Genomic DNA, 14,732 nt, shown 5'->3' with positions numbered 1-14,732 from the left:
CAGTGGGAAGGAGGCTGGGAGAATGCAGGCTGTAATACATGTTTCTCAGTTGCATTTCTTAGCCTTCTTACCTAGATAGGCTTGGAAGCAGAGAGAGATGACATAAGGACTGAATCTTTAAATGCAAACCCTTTCTCTTCAATCTGTGTGTGTGTGTGTGTGTCTCTACATAATAGAAAGATGGGCAATTTCCTCTAGATCCATTTATCCCAGTGCGCTGGGTCTGCTGGTGGCCAGCTGCTTCAGTGGGAGATGTAAGCTCTCTCCACAGTGAACAATTACAGAAGAATCTACCCCAAGGAGACATTTATTTGTAGTCCCCACCAGCTATTGGTTTATACTCTGAAGCAGCAGAATTTATCTTTCTCTTTAATCCGGTCTAATGTGACTGTGGATGTTCTCATTACCCAGACAGAAGTTTAATCCTTTCAGGAAATGTCTCCCCTGTTCAATGCCTGTTATCCTTCTTTCCTCTCAGTCAAACTGGTGCATTTTTAAAATCAAATCTTTCCTTTCACAGGTCTAATGTAATAAGCTTACCACTTCATCCACACCCATTAACCAGTTCTTCACTGGGATAGCAATTCGGGTCTGGTGTCTGCAGATCAAAGAGGGTGTTGAAAAATTGGAAAGGTTCATAAAAGAGCCATATAAATGATTCAGAGCCTGGGAAACATCTTTCTAGTGAAAGATGTAAGGACCTTGATCCATTTAGGCTATCAAAGAGGAAATAAAGAGGAGACTCCATCACAACGTGCAAGCACAAATATAGGGAAGATGACTTCTTATAACAGATAGCTCCACTAGCCCGCAGAAGAATATACAGTGAAATTTGGCTGGAAGGTCAGGATTCAGCTTTCATTGGAAGCTGGATCTAGCACAAGAGTTGGAGGAATTGCCATCAGCCATTGGAGGAATTTATCATCAGAGTAACAAATTAGGGAAATCCAGAACACGAGCCTAATTTAGGAGATCCATAATGCTCTCTGAAAAGCATTATTTTATGCTACTGATTAGAGACTAAGCTAAATGATGTGTCACAGTGGGCACTGAATGTTCCTCTTGGAGACAGCAGCTGAGCATCATGCTACCGTGTGGCTGCAGAAAGGAAGCAGCTTAAAACACAGATTTCTGTCCCAGAAATCAGCTTCTTGGTATTGTGCTGAATTCCTCTGGGTCCCTAACTTTTCTCATTCAGTTTTCCTGCCTGTAAATATTGATAGCACTGAGCTACTTCCCATCAGGAGATAGATGTGGATACCCTCCCATTCATAAAACACTCTTAATATCTATAATGCTATTTTTGCACCAGAATTGAGCAGTACATTATGCATCTTGGTGGATTTCTACTCTGTATTTAATTCCAAATGTGTGCATCAGTGCAGCCTGAACTACAATTTAATCAAATTAAAGAAAACAAAAGTCTGCACTCCGTTGCATGCTCTCTTTCCTGGCTTATGTATCTGTCACAGCAAAGGCAGGGTAGTGTGCTACTGCATGCTAATAAATCACTTTCTTTTTGCAGCTCTGTACTCCTGCTGAGTGGCTGTGATTTGTGAATGACCTGTTTCTGCTCTGGGGACAGTTGGACTGAGAAATCGACTGGGAGTAACAGTGAGCTGATTCGCTTCCCGTCCTGGCTCAGCAACAATAGGCGGACAAAGGCTGCCATCTTCAGTCACAGCCTTCCTACGGCAGCGGAGAGGAAACATTCAGAGAAGAGCTTGCACCACAGAAGATCAAAGACAGAGTAGGGATGAGGTGGAAGAAATGTATTTAGGAAGCACTAGATGCGGAGCACAAGTTGCACTGGCTGGTGGCACATCCCTTTGTCATCTGGTGAATTGATTCCTGTCCCCAGATTATACTCCTCCAGGTAAATGCTTCCCTACAGAAGTGGGGCATCTGCAGAGTGAGGGAGGTATTACTGGTGTCCTTGGCTCACGGGGAGAGTGACCCTTTTCTCCACCTCACCCTCTCACCCCTTCTCCCTTTGGGAACTTATTTGAAAGTCTTTCTGTCCTTGGCTCAGGCATCCTGGAGCCTTAGATGAGCTGATTGCAATTTTGTTATATTGGTCCCTGTGAAAACACAAGTAGTGACTCTTGTCAGCTGATAGGCTGTCCCTGGGACCACCCTCACCATTCAAACACCCCACTGGTTCCAGTTGCTTGTGGTCCTCTCTGATGTTCAGCAAGGGAGGAAAGGGGAGGGCAGACACTAAATATTGCTGTATTTAAAGGCTACAATACCACATTCTTTGCCTCCCTGCCAACTGTTTGCTGGGCTATTATTTCACCATTCTCTTTCTGTTTTTTCTTTTTTCTTTTTTTTCCTGGGCACATGTTTTTCGCAATTCAGGCAAAATCACTACTTCCATACTCAGCTGTCCTGATTGCATGAAGAAGAGTCTGATTGCATTATTCATCTGCAGTGCTCATAAAAGACTTCAAAACTCTTGACTAGACCTAAAGCTTTTGATGACGTTCGGTTTCAATAGAAAGGGGGGAAAAATACTGCGTGAACTGGTGGCATCTGATTGCATTGCTACCCCACCAGCTGTGGATGGGACAGCTAGGCCTGTATGGTACAAGATGAACTGTTGCTTTTGCTGAGCAGTTTCTAGGTACGTGCCTTGTAGTGCTGTTCTGCTTTGGTTTTCTCTTTGTCCAAGGCTGCAATGATGCTAGGAAGCAGATTAGTTTTACATACTTGTATGCAAAGGTAGTCTAACTCCAAGGAAATGCTGCCACCTGTGGGCATGAGAGCGCAGTTAACCCATCTTGGTTATTTTCATATCATTAGAAACTCTGACTCAGCTTGTTAAAATTCTTCTGATTCAAAAATTTATTAAATTAGGAAAAAAAAAAGGGTAATCCAGTGAAATGAAGACCGCAGTGGAAAGGTCACACTGTACTTCACCACTGACAACTGGACAATTACAGAGACAAAATACCAGGCGAAGTGCATCTCTGGTCTGACTCATCTGACCAGTCTTATTTTGCTTATCTTAGCAGGGTGGCAGGAGGGATTAGACATCTATGAGCAAAGGGAGTTTTGACATTAAGTATTTACTGACACGGCTGTAGAGTAATTTTCCTTTCTAAGAGCTGGCAGGGCTTCTAGTATTTCTTCCTGTGGCTGCAAATACTGGCAGGAGCCAAAACACTGGACAAAATTAATCCAAGGTGTCAGCAGCATAAATCCATTATCACTACATCATACAGTTGTACGTACAGTGGTTTTACAAATCCAAAGTAAATTTCTCATTGTTCCACATAATTTAAGCTCTCACAAATTAATTTATCATGCTTAGGAGAGATAGAATTGTCTCTGAGAAAGATGATTTTTCTTGTTATCTTATGTACTATTTGTAAACTTATCCCTGAAGTCATGAAAATTGTTGAAAGCCCTAAAAATTACAAATCCTCCTATGAAGTAATGAGTGGGAAAAAGTAAGTATTGTTGCTGTTTGTCTTTGGGAAATAAAAATCGGGTCAGCGACTAGGCTGGGAACCAGCACAGAAGAAATAAGAAGCTAAATAAAGCTTCCTGTAGTGACTTAAATGAAATCCTGAAACTTACTTTTGGTTGATCCTTACCTCAAGACTGTCTGAATAAACCTTGTCAACAGCACTATTCAGTATGGGCTTTATTTTCACAGGAAGAGAAGCTAGCTGACATGGTAGCCTAACTTAAAGATTGGAGGCCTATTTTCGTGGTGGTGTGGGTTTTTTTCAGTGTAGGTTTGGTTTTGTTGTTTTGGGATTTAACTAGGTATTATAAAGTTCTTTCTATGACTCGGTTTTTGGAATGTCTGCCATTCGCTGCTTCTGGCACTTACAGCTCCTCTTCCTTTCCAGAATAACTCCCGAAGTACATAGTCATGATGGATGAAATTTTCATGAAATCAAAACCACAAACTGTCTTCCGCATTACTGGTATTACTATGCCACAAGCAGGTGTGTAGTTTCATACAGCGTCAGCTTTGCAACAACCATTCTGCTGTTTTCAAAGTGACAAATCTTGCTTGATCTGTTCCTGTAGCTATATTGCTGTCTGTGGTAATACCACTCCAGAGAGTGTCACTACATTCCTACGAGAATTTTGCTTCAGGACAAGGGAAATGTTTGCACAGAAATCAGAAATCCTTTTTCTGGGAGAGTAAGTATCCTTATTTCTCTGAGATATTTCCCTCTGATTCCCTGAATGCTTAGGGGAAATATAGGAGATCTGAAAGTAAAGGAAAGCAATGCTGTGTAACTAATTAATAGGAGTTACAAACCAAATTGTAGCAATGAAGCTTTCATGCTGGAATGTTCATGATAAAATGTTTTCTGTTGTGATCGATTAAAAAAAAAAAAGTTACCCTGTAAATTGCATAGTAAACTAGCCTTGCCAGATATACCCGACTTCAAATCTTGCCGAGTCTGGCAATCAAATAATTGTCAGCTGTCTCAATTTCTTGTATTTTTTTTTTCATCCTGGGGAGAAAATTTGTAACTTTTGCTTGGTCATGCTGGCATATGGCAAAGGGAGGAAAGTGAAGCCACTTTTCCGTGCCAAAAAGATCAGGCATTTCAGCTGTCCTGTCAGATCCCCTTCTTCTGCCTAGCTGAGGCTGTTAGACACATTTCTGAAAGCAGAAGCTTCACTGGGGTTGATTGCCAGGAGCACAAAAGTGATTTTACCTTGGAATGCAGTGGAGGTGGGGCAAGAGGTGAACAGAATATTATAGGCATCTATTCTGAAATACCATGACATTTTGAGAGAGCAGTTGAATTGAGGGTGCATGGAAATGAGGTACCGGAATGGTTCAAAGACAGGAAAAAGTGCTTTAGAGGAAGAGGTGTAGAGTTCAGTCTGTTTAGTGTAACAGGAAGAGGATAGGGAGTTTGGCTCAATAAAGGTGCCTGAGTACCTTCACAACCAGTATAAAAGTCGTCTTTAATCTGGAAAAGATAGGCATAACAAAAGCTAATAACTAGAGTTCAAAGTCAGACAAACTCAAGAAAGAAGCAAGGCATGCATTTTCAAAAGTGAGAAGTGGTTCATAATCACTGAAACAAACTGCTCAGAAATGGGTGGATTTTCCAACTCCTGTCTTTTAATCAAAATTGGATACCTTCCTACAAGGCATGGTTCATTACTGGGATCGATGTAGGAATATCTTGATAATGTATTGTACAGCTCACGGAGAAGAAAATGTTACAGAACTCACTGGATGAGATACAGTATGCATAAATTGAATAGGAAAATAACACTTGAGTTGGAGAGAAAGTTGAAGTTCAGCAGTTTCATTTGAAAAGAGAATGCAGAATCAAGCCCTAGGAAGTGCCATTTCCTGACTCTTGTGGAGTAACAGTGAGCTGTAAAATTAGAGCTGCATGGATGGCTGTGGAATGATACTCATGAAAAATTAATGACAATAGCAGAAGACAGGAAAAATCCAGGGAACATTTCCATGACTGTTAAGTTTTATAAAAGCTTGTTTTCATTAAAATCTAAACTATGTACTTTAACTGAGCTGCCAAAATCCCTGTAGCTTTTTTTAAACAGTAAGTAGTTATGGCAAATAGCTTCTCTGAGAAATGGAGACTTCCAGAGAATGTAATTATGAGAGATTGATGGATTTCCCCCCCCCCTCCGTTGTTGTTTGTATTGAATAGGTCTGTTCCTAGTCTGGAGCTTGAAGCTGTGTTCAAATGCTATTCAGCCTACATTATTTTCTTTTATGGCTCTGCACTAAACTCTGAAGACCTGAAGAGTGTTGGGGTAAGAACTTAATCATTTGCCCTTTCTTATAGATAAGCCAACCTCGTGAAAATCTTGTCCCTTATGAAAGGATGCTTGAGCTGCATTTACTCAATTCATGTTGAGATTTACATTTCAAGCAGCTCTGCTTATTTTAGTGGTACCTTTTGCATACCAACATACCACACATGGGAACTGAGAATGCAAGAGTTAGACATAACAGACTTCTCAGGCTATAAATTTTAAGTGCTGAAACAGGAAAAAAAAAAAGGGAGGGGGAGGGGGGGAGCTAAACTGTGATCATCTGTTTTGAAAGAGGGATACTATGGAGCACAGCATTTCTCAGAATTGTATTTATGTAATTGGAATAGCCCTTAGTTAGCTCATCCTTAGAGCATGCGTCATATTTTTGTCTCATTCATGGATGTCCAGAAAAGAAGCCTCATGTTTTGAAATACTGATACTCAGTAAAATATTCCAATAGAAGCAGAGGAAAGGACCTGGATTAAAGAAAACAAACAAAAACCACTACTGGCTTTAACTTTAGTGTGGTTTCTATTTGTTAGTATCCTATTTGGAACACAGTGGTAGATCTCACCCAGTTCCCAGCAGACTATAAAACCTTGTTAATGACTTCACTACGCAGCCCTAGTATTGATTAGATGACCGAGACGGAGGTCTGACCTGCCCAAATACTGACCCTTGAAGTGCTTAGGCTGGACTTTGCTGGGCAAGAATATAGCAAAGCTGCCTATTTTGTAGCCTCTTCTAGGAAGAGGTTAGCACTAAAACTTAAAAATTTCACATGTTCCAGCACTTTGAAAATAGAAATATGCATTACATTCTGCATGTTTGACTGGATCTGCGTCATTATTGAAATGTTCAGGCATGTGTACAACTCCAAGTAATAGGATCATGATGATCTTACACAGGGTTTTAACTAAAGACACGTGCCACTAAATCAGGTCGCTATCGGAGATTGTTGTACTTCGTATGTGGTAAAACCCTGATTTAACTTTTCTCTCCTGGGATACAGATGGAATCTGTGAATGCTTGTCTCATTCTAGCAGATGTTCACTCTCCACAACCTTATACTGAAGATACTTCCAATATCAGAGTGTAGGATGAGATACTCCAGTGCTTTCATTCTCTGTCTGATTGATATTAACAGTGACACAGATAGTGCTGCTGGCAGGGGAACATATTTGTCCTGTCACATTTTTTTCTGCCTGGAGAACTCTGAAAGCCAACTGACTGCTTTCTGCTATGATTTTATCAGATGTGTTGAAGGATTGAGACAGGTAGCAGCTGTGCAGCCTTGCAACCCCATACAGAATATAATGTTACTAAATATGGTGTAATTACCTTCTTCCATAGACTGAATATTAGCAGTTGAGCAGTGTGGCTCCTTTACACTGGAGAGAGTTGCGCCCTACTGTCTGGTGCAGCTCTGCTGTCAGGTCTAATCATTCTACACATCTTTGTACTGGGCAGACTTGAATTGGGAACTTTTAGTACTGCTGGATTGTGTGAATCTGATGGCATGATTAGCATACCCTCAAAACAGTCCAGAAGTCCAAGTTCCAGATTGGATTATCTTTATTTTCTATTTGTAGGGCATCTACCGAAGTGGAGATATTAGTTTATGAATGAAATTTACAAATGGAATTGGTGAAGGTAATAGTATTCATTATTGTTGCTTCTCTTAGCTCTAGACTTTTAGCGGGATACAGGTATGTTCCTCACCCTGTGTCCAAGCCACGTGCCATTATCTTCAAATCTTTTGATGGTGACTACCTTCTTCTCCAGATAGTGGACTTGAATATGCTTGAAGTGTAAAGATCCCAGGGCTTTGGGTCATACACCGTTCTTTGTTACTACTCTTCAGTTGCTGTCTGCTGGAGTAAACTATGGTCTCACTTAAAAAATGGAGATACCTTAGGCAGACTGAGCAGATGAATCAGAAATTATACCTTTTGTACCGAGTGCTGTCCATCAAGAATCTCTATCTGAACACGAGAATAATTTTACAGGTAGTTCAGCCTCGTAACAAGGTATAACAATTGTCTGTCATGCGGGTTGTCACAGTTGAAATTCTGGCCTTTATGGAATCAAAAATCTCTGCCTTTTATAAAAACAGAATATTTATGCAGTGTCTGTCATCCAGTTACTAACCTATCTAGAATATCTTTTAATATTACTAAAAATGAAGAATAACTTTTTGTATTGTTTTTGTTAAGGTTGTCAGCAAATGCACATTTAATGTTTAAAAAACCCCACAACCTAAAAAGCCAAACCCACCCAAAGAACCTCAGAAGTCCACTTAGCTGTCTGTTAGCATATTCCAGCACAGATTGGAAAAAAAAATTAAAATGGCGAAGGCAAGAAAGACAAGAATCGTCATTTTACAGGAACGTTGTGGCCTTGGCTGTCTCTTTGCTGATCTGTAATCACTTTCCTATGCTGAAACCAGGTACCTGCCAAACATCCCCAGCTGGGACTGGAGGACAGGAGACGGTGTCATCTGTTGTGCTGAACTGAAGCTGGGCTTCGTAGCACAAAGCTGCCTTGTTCCTGGTTTGTCTGCTCTCCTAACTAATTTGTTCATGGCAAAAGAAGATACTGAGGTACATCCTCCACTTGTCTAAATAATGTGAATACAGCCCAGTGGGATGATCTCCGAAATATGCGCCTGACTTCTGAATAGAAACTGCAGCCAGGTCCTTTGAAGCTTATCTTGACCATGCTGGGATTAAGCTTGGCACAGAAAGCAAAAATACCTAACAGACTATTTCTAATGTAATACTTGAATTCAGTGCAAGAGATGAAAAGAGTACTCTAGAGCATGCTGAAGCAAAAGAACATAAGAATGTATTTTACAATAGTGTGCAAGGAGGTACCCAAGCAAAGGATGTCCCGTAGCAAGCCATGCTGCTGCATTTAGCTCATACTTGGAAACGCCTCTTCTGTCGCTGTAGGTTGAAGAGCAATAATGTGATGCTGGTGCTCCACTGCCTCTGAGAGGACACAGTAAATCAAGTTTGGTTACTGCACAGTATGGACCCTGTTAGCTTCTCTGCGTCTTTGCTTGATTCCATTCTCTGGCACTCATAATTTCAATCTGTGCTTAAAGAACTTTAGCAGAACTGCTCCTGCTTGACACCCAGAAAAATCAGTCCAATGTACTCTTTCCAGTTAATAGGATGCTTTTCTTCAATATCCTTTTAGGCTTATTTATTTATTTGGTTGGGTCTTATGGAGTAATTTACACAAGAACAGTGACAATTAAATTCTGTCATCTCTCTGCAAGGAAGGTGGTCCAAATTTGTCCTTTTATTTGTCATTCCTCATCAGTACCTGCTACAACACAAAACCGATAAGCTACATATTCTCTTTACACAAGTTGCTCAGGTATTTACAAATCAATACCAGAAGGTTTAATAAAAATATAAATAGACAGAACTATTAGGCGTGAAGTTGCCTGAACAAGTCTGAGGTCTGCTAGACCTGCAGGGGACATGCTTTTGCTATCACCTAGTGGCTATATGTGATACTTCACATTAATCTCCTGCACAAAAGAATTTGACTGCTATTTCTCTCTTCAGGGACTTTTCACAAAATTAATTTAAAGAACCTAAATAGATATTGGGTGAAATAAATACAGAGTTTATAAATGCGGAAGTTGTATGTAGCATTGGGCTGCTTGTTAGTGGGTTTTTGTCAACACACACTGTTTCATTCAAGTCCAAATATTTCACAATGGCAAAGCTAGCAAAACTGGTTTTAAGTTTGTTTTTTTTAATCGTGCTATGAAAACTCAGAACTTCTTAAATTGAAAAAAACCTCTTATGTCAAAAACCATTCAATATTTTTTTATTTTGAAAACAACACTTTTTTACACGTTTTCAGTAGCCTATTAAGTTTTATGTGGAAGGCATTCATATGCCAAGAGAATAGCATATACTGTGGCACAATGAGTGGCAGTCTAAAACCTGAAGGAGCTGTAAGCAGTTTTGCTGCTTTAACTAGCTAGGTATAAACAACCCTTCCCTAGCCACACAACTACCAAAGGAAAAAAAAGTGCTTATACTGGAGTGAGTAGAGGGTCACAGTCCAGCAATAAATCACACCTCTAAACTCTATTTATGATTGGTAAAACTTAACACAGGACCAGTTCTCATTTAAATAACTAAGGAGGCAGGTTAATCTTATTGCAAAATAAGGTGTAACTTTCCTCAAATAATGAGTTCTCAGTACTTAGCAGTCATGAAATTTCCCTGTGACTTTATCTGTATACAGTAATAACACTTGTTCTTCAATGATAGTATGAATTGGAAGTGTCTAGAAGGGTTGAGACTTTCCCTGGTGTGTTGTTTATTAACTCGGATACTGTTTCTGACAACATATAGCTGATGTCATTCTGCTTCCAGTAACTAAAAGGCCTTTGATCTAAAACAATGTGGTGTTAAGAGTATCGGCCCAGTGTTAGATTACATATCTTACTTGCTTTGCATTTCAATAAATACATTATCTCTATGGTTGATTCTTTTAGACAAAGAGAAAATATTTGAAGGACAAAATGCTTCTGGAAGACAAAGACTACAAAGTAATGTCGGTATGTGGTACAGATGTGGTTGCTTTTCTGTTATTTCCTTCCAGATGTATCTTTTCACAGTACAGAGATACTGTGACTGACTGTGACTTGCTTTCTTTCCCCAGGTTGTGCTTTGTGAAACTGAACCTTTTCCTCTTGGGAACTGAACTCAAATTTGGCAGTCAAGGGTAGAGGTAATTGTCTAGGAGACTTCTCTTCTAGTAAGAAGTCAACTAATTCCAAACTAACAACTTCCAAAGAACTCAGAAGAAACATGCCCCAGGGTCTGCACAGGTTTTATACACCTTATCTTCCTATGCACAGTATTTATCCAGGATCACGCACTGGTTACTTAAGTGCTGGGATGAATTTTACTGTATACAGCAATCTCTTCTGCCGCCTCTTTTCTGACAGATAATCAGGCAAGAGATGGGAGGTGAAACACCATTCTTACCTTCTATTCCACATGCAAACAGCGTAAGTCTCGCTTTGATTTGGGGCGACTCAAGAATGTTTATTTTAATTGGTAAAGGAAAGGCCTCCTCATATTTTTTTTTCTTTTTTTTAGCCACATGAGTTTACAGAGGCTCCCAAATGCTATAAAGTGTTGTCATAAAGGGATAATTTGTCAATGCTGGCAGCAGAGTTTTTGCTCTCTGAAGCTGATCTGGTCCTGGTCCAGATAACGCTCTCTGTTCTAATGGTGAAATACAAGACATCCTAATGGGGAAGCTGGAACTAGTTCAGAAAGAGTAATAAATAAGTGCCATAGATTTTTAAAAAGCTTGAGAAATCGCCCAGAAAATGCAGACTATTGAGTGCAATTATTTCTCCACTTTTATAAAGGAAATAGCTGTTTTGACGAAACTGTACAATAGAAACTCTGAAAACAGAGGTTTGTAGGGAAACACTGCTGTGAGAAACACGTTGGGGTTGTCTTCCAGAAGTGTTGAATGAACTCTACACTGAAAGAAGTTAGTAAATGTAGTTGCTTAGCACTAATAGAAAATGGGCCATAACTCAATCTGTTCTTCCTTGAGTTCATACATTGTCTGGCTGAAAATAGAATGATGAAAAGGGAAAGCAAGAGGGAAAAGGAAGCTGCATGCTCTTTGAGACACAGACTGTATCTTTGCTTTCTTTACACAACAGTTGGCACAGAAGAGATACCTCTTCTAAAAGCAGGACATCTAGATGTTGCTGCAATATCTGTAGTAATAATTATAGTCACTCATATTTTGTTTGTCCTCTGAGCCATGCATCTGAAGGAGCTGAGTACAGGCCTTCTCTTGTGTGGAAGGAAAACGTTAACAACCTTGTCGTCTTCCCTGTGCCATTCACACTACCACTATACATTAAAAGTGGGTTGAAAGCAACAGGAACTTGGATGGAGCTGGACCTGTTTCCTGTGAAGTTTGCAATTTAGCAAATTAATTAAATAAAAAAAAAAGCCACCAAATCCTTCGGAGCCTCAGTTTATTAAACTGGAGAAATCCTAACAAGAGCTACTTTGTATGTTTTCAGTCCTTCTTCTTGCATTGCTCCCCGGTGTTTCTGTGGACAGTAAATTCCCTCTGTGTCATTGAATAAGCATGTTAACTTTTTCATGTCTCATGTGTCTCTCATAAGTCACAGAAGCTATAACAAACAGGATTAATGCAAGATTGGGAGGGGACAGGAAACTATTGTGATCATATAGTCTGAATTCTCACAACAGAGGTGAAAAATGTCACCAGATAGACAAACTGTGATTACTCTTTTGACTGTTTCTCAATCCATCTGCGCAGATAAAGCTTCATCGGAATACTGTGGACTTTTTTATTGCTCATTCCCTGGCAGAAGTCAAAAGGTAAGATTCCCTATTACTGATTTGTTGAAAAAAGGTCTGGAACAGAAAAACTTTCAAGAGCAGACGAGTGCGTTTATTCTCTCACCAGTTAAACACAATTCAGTTCTGCCTAATTCACTTTTGCTTTCTAGGGCACAGTTTTATTGTAAAGCCTGCAACAGTGATCCAGAGCAGATTAAAAAATGTCAAAACAGACTCTACTCAACCCTTCTCAGGTAATTTTTTAAAATCTGTTTCTCCTTAAAAAATAATTTAAAATCGTTCTGTTAATATATCTGTTAAATTCTGTTAATATTTTGTTAAAATATCTGTTAATTGTATTTTTATTAACTGTTTCTCTAGAAGGATAGGTTGGAATACACAGCCTTTTACTTACCTGATAAAATAGTAAGTCGTATAGATTACCATTATACTTTAAATGCTTCAAATTTATGATTTTCTTTAGGAGTCAGAGCTTCCCGCCTAAAAAAAAGTAGGATAGAGTATACCTTGATTTTTGTTCTACTGTACAAGTTGTATAGCAATACTTAATGGTGTTTGCTCTGAGGACTGCAGATCTTAACTGGATGGAGATAACAGATTAATCATGGTAACATCTAACCCTAAGCAGAGCAACTTCTTCCTCTTTCACCTCAAACTCCATTTTGAAGATGTGGGGTTTTGTTAGGTGTTAGTTTTCTGTTGAAATAGAGAATGGCCTGTCAGATCTATGTGTAACTATACCAAACTGAAGCTTGCTGCATTTTCAGTAAGGATTTAAGGCCAAAATGCACACCTCTTCCAGGCTTCTGTAAACTTCTCTGATAGTGTCTCCCCTCCAGGGAGATGGTGCTTTGCTTTAAGGAATAGGCAAGGAGCTTTCCATTAAATGTGGACGTACACGCGCATGCCTACTTGTGTTTCAAACATGCCTACTTGTATTTCAAGCACTTGCAAATCCTTTAAGCAGCAGATGGCAGCCGAGCCCCATTGTAACACACGCCTCTGAACTGCAGATGGTTGAGATAAAGGCAAAACTCATTCACGCTGTGCTCAGCCAGACTGAGTGAACAAGCACAAACATGCTGACACCTGGAGGACTCCATGTAGTAATGTCATGTAGAAAGAGAAGCTGGAGCCCATTTTCAGTCCAACACACTTATCAGCGTAGATGTAAGTAAGGTCCCTGAAAGCCAGCTACCTCCCAGAAAAGAGACTTCCATAAACTGCAAAGACATCTTAATAAAAGTCAATGGCAAATGAATAGAAAGACATTGACACTGTAGGAGCTCTCCACCTGGTTGGTTTTCTTCTTGTTTCCTAGGCAATCTTAGATTTTAAAAGGACAAGATGACATTTCGGTATAAATGTGTATTAATAAAAAGCAGTTGTTTACAAACCTGCAGTTCTGCACCAGTTATAATGTGGAGAGAGTGGTTGCCTGAGGTGGATCAAGAGCTTTGCCAGGCATAAGACCTTGCCATTGGTTTCCCCTAGGATTCTGGATGTATCAGAGCAAAACAGAGCTTAATTATAAGCACTTTGGTTCATTCCTCTGCTCTCCATATACTGTAGTTTAAGTGGTATGTGGTGTTCTGGATTCCTCCAAACTTGTTGTGAGGGAGGTAAGGGGAAGATTAGATGGAAAAGACCCCAACTAGTGAAGATGAGTACACCTCCAGTACCTGCAATGGAAATAGAGAGATTTAGTTGGCGAAAAGCAAGTTCGTTGTCATGAATCTAAAAACTAATACAGGACCTGGTCAGGCAATGGAAGGAAATAAGAGCTTTTCTCCCTGTTCTGCATCTCTGCAGCACCCTAGAGCTGCCCTGGGCAGTCAGGCCCTGCGCAGGTTGTTCACGGTAACCAGGGAAGCCTGTGGTAAAGGCTGGGACTGAGCCTGCCTCTGTGGAGTTGGCCAAGCGTCTTGGTTTAGAAGACCATAAGAGAGTTTTCTGAGATACTTATTAGTGTCTGCATAAGACAGGCTGTTCTGAATTTTCATTCGCCGACATGACGTATGATACTTCCATTTCGCTTGACCGAGAGGATTCAGGTGGCGGGTAGCATCCTCAGAGAGCTCGCTCTACCCCTCCAACTCCCACCTCACTGAACACGGGACTGTAGAAAGAGGTATCCTGTTACTTAGGCGAAATGCACCTGCTTTTAGCACATCTGTGTAGCACAAAAACAGTTTAAGGTTGACAAATCACCTATTCAGAGATGTCATTTTTTCTGCCAGGGGTATGTTTGGAATCGTTAGCTGTTTCATCTGGGTTAGTATGGTTTGGCAATAGTTACGACATCACAGGAAAGTTACAGGTATGTGAGAGGGTTCATCTGTCAGTTTGTGAGATAAAAAGGTATGTGTGTCTGAACGTTCCTCCCGTCCAACCTTTCCGTTCCCATCTGTGTGCGTTGGACATGTTTAGACACATGTGGCATGGAGAGCTTTGCTACATCTCCTGTCAAATGTGGACAAGGGGAGGAATGCAGATTAGCAACAAAGATACAGACCAGAGGAGCGTGAGGTGTAACGTCATGTATCCTGAACC

General features: G+C 40.2%; 1 protein-coding gene across 1 annotated transcript in view; it reads left to right on the top strand.

Annotated features, from left to right (window-relative positions):
- The first annotated feature begins 3,342 nt into the window (after positions 1 to 3,342).
- The window catches only part of KCNU1 (potassium channel, subfamily U, member 1), a 42,915-nt gene continuing 31,525 nt past the window's right edge, over positions 3,343 to 14,732 (top strand). The window contains 12 exon segments of the mRNA XM_009884365.1: positions 3,343 to 3,455; positions 4,048 to 4,106; positions 4,109 to 4,143; positions 4,145 to 4,164; positions 5,670 to 5,775; positions 6,791 to 6,871; positions 7,719 to 7,819; positions 8,228 to 8,381; positions 10,307 to 10,369; positions 10,430 to 10,542; positions 12,108 to 12,197; positions 12,329 to 12,412. Of these exon segments, the coding sequence (XP_009882667.1) occupies positions 3,343 to 3,455; positions 4,048 to 4,106; positions 4,109 to 4,143; positions 4,145 to 4,164; positions 5,670 to 5,775; positions 6,791 to 6,871; positions 7,719 to 7,819; positions 8,228 to 8,381; positions 10,307 to 10,369; positions 10,430 to 10,542; positions 12,108 to 12,197; positions 12,329 to 12,412 (1,019 nt within the window).

Source organism: Charadrius vociferus, unplaced genomic scaffold, assembly GCF_000708025.1.
Source record: "Charadrius vociferus isolate BGI_N301 unplaced genomic scaffold, ASM70802v2 scaffold1044, whole genome shotgun sequence".
Taxonomy (NCBI): Eukaryota; Metazoa; Chordata; class Aves; order Charadriiformes; family Charadriidae; genus Charadrius; species Charadrius vociferus.
This window is presented reverse-complemented; position numbering and strand designations above follow the sequence as displayed.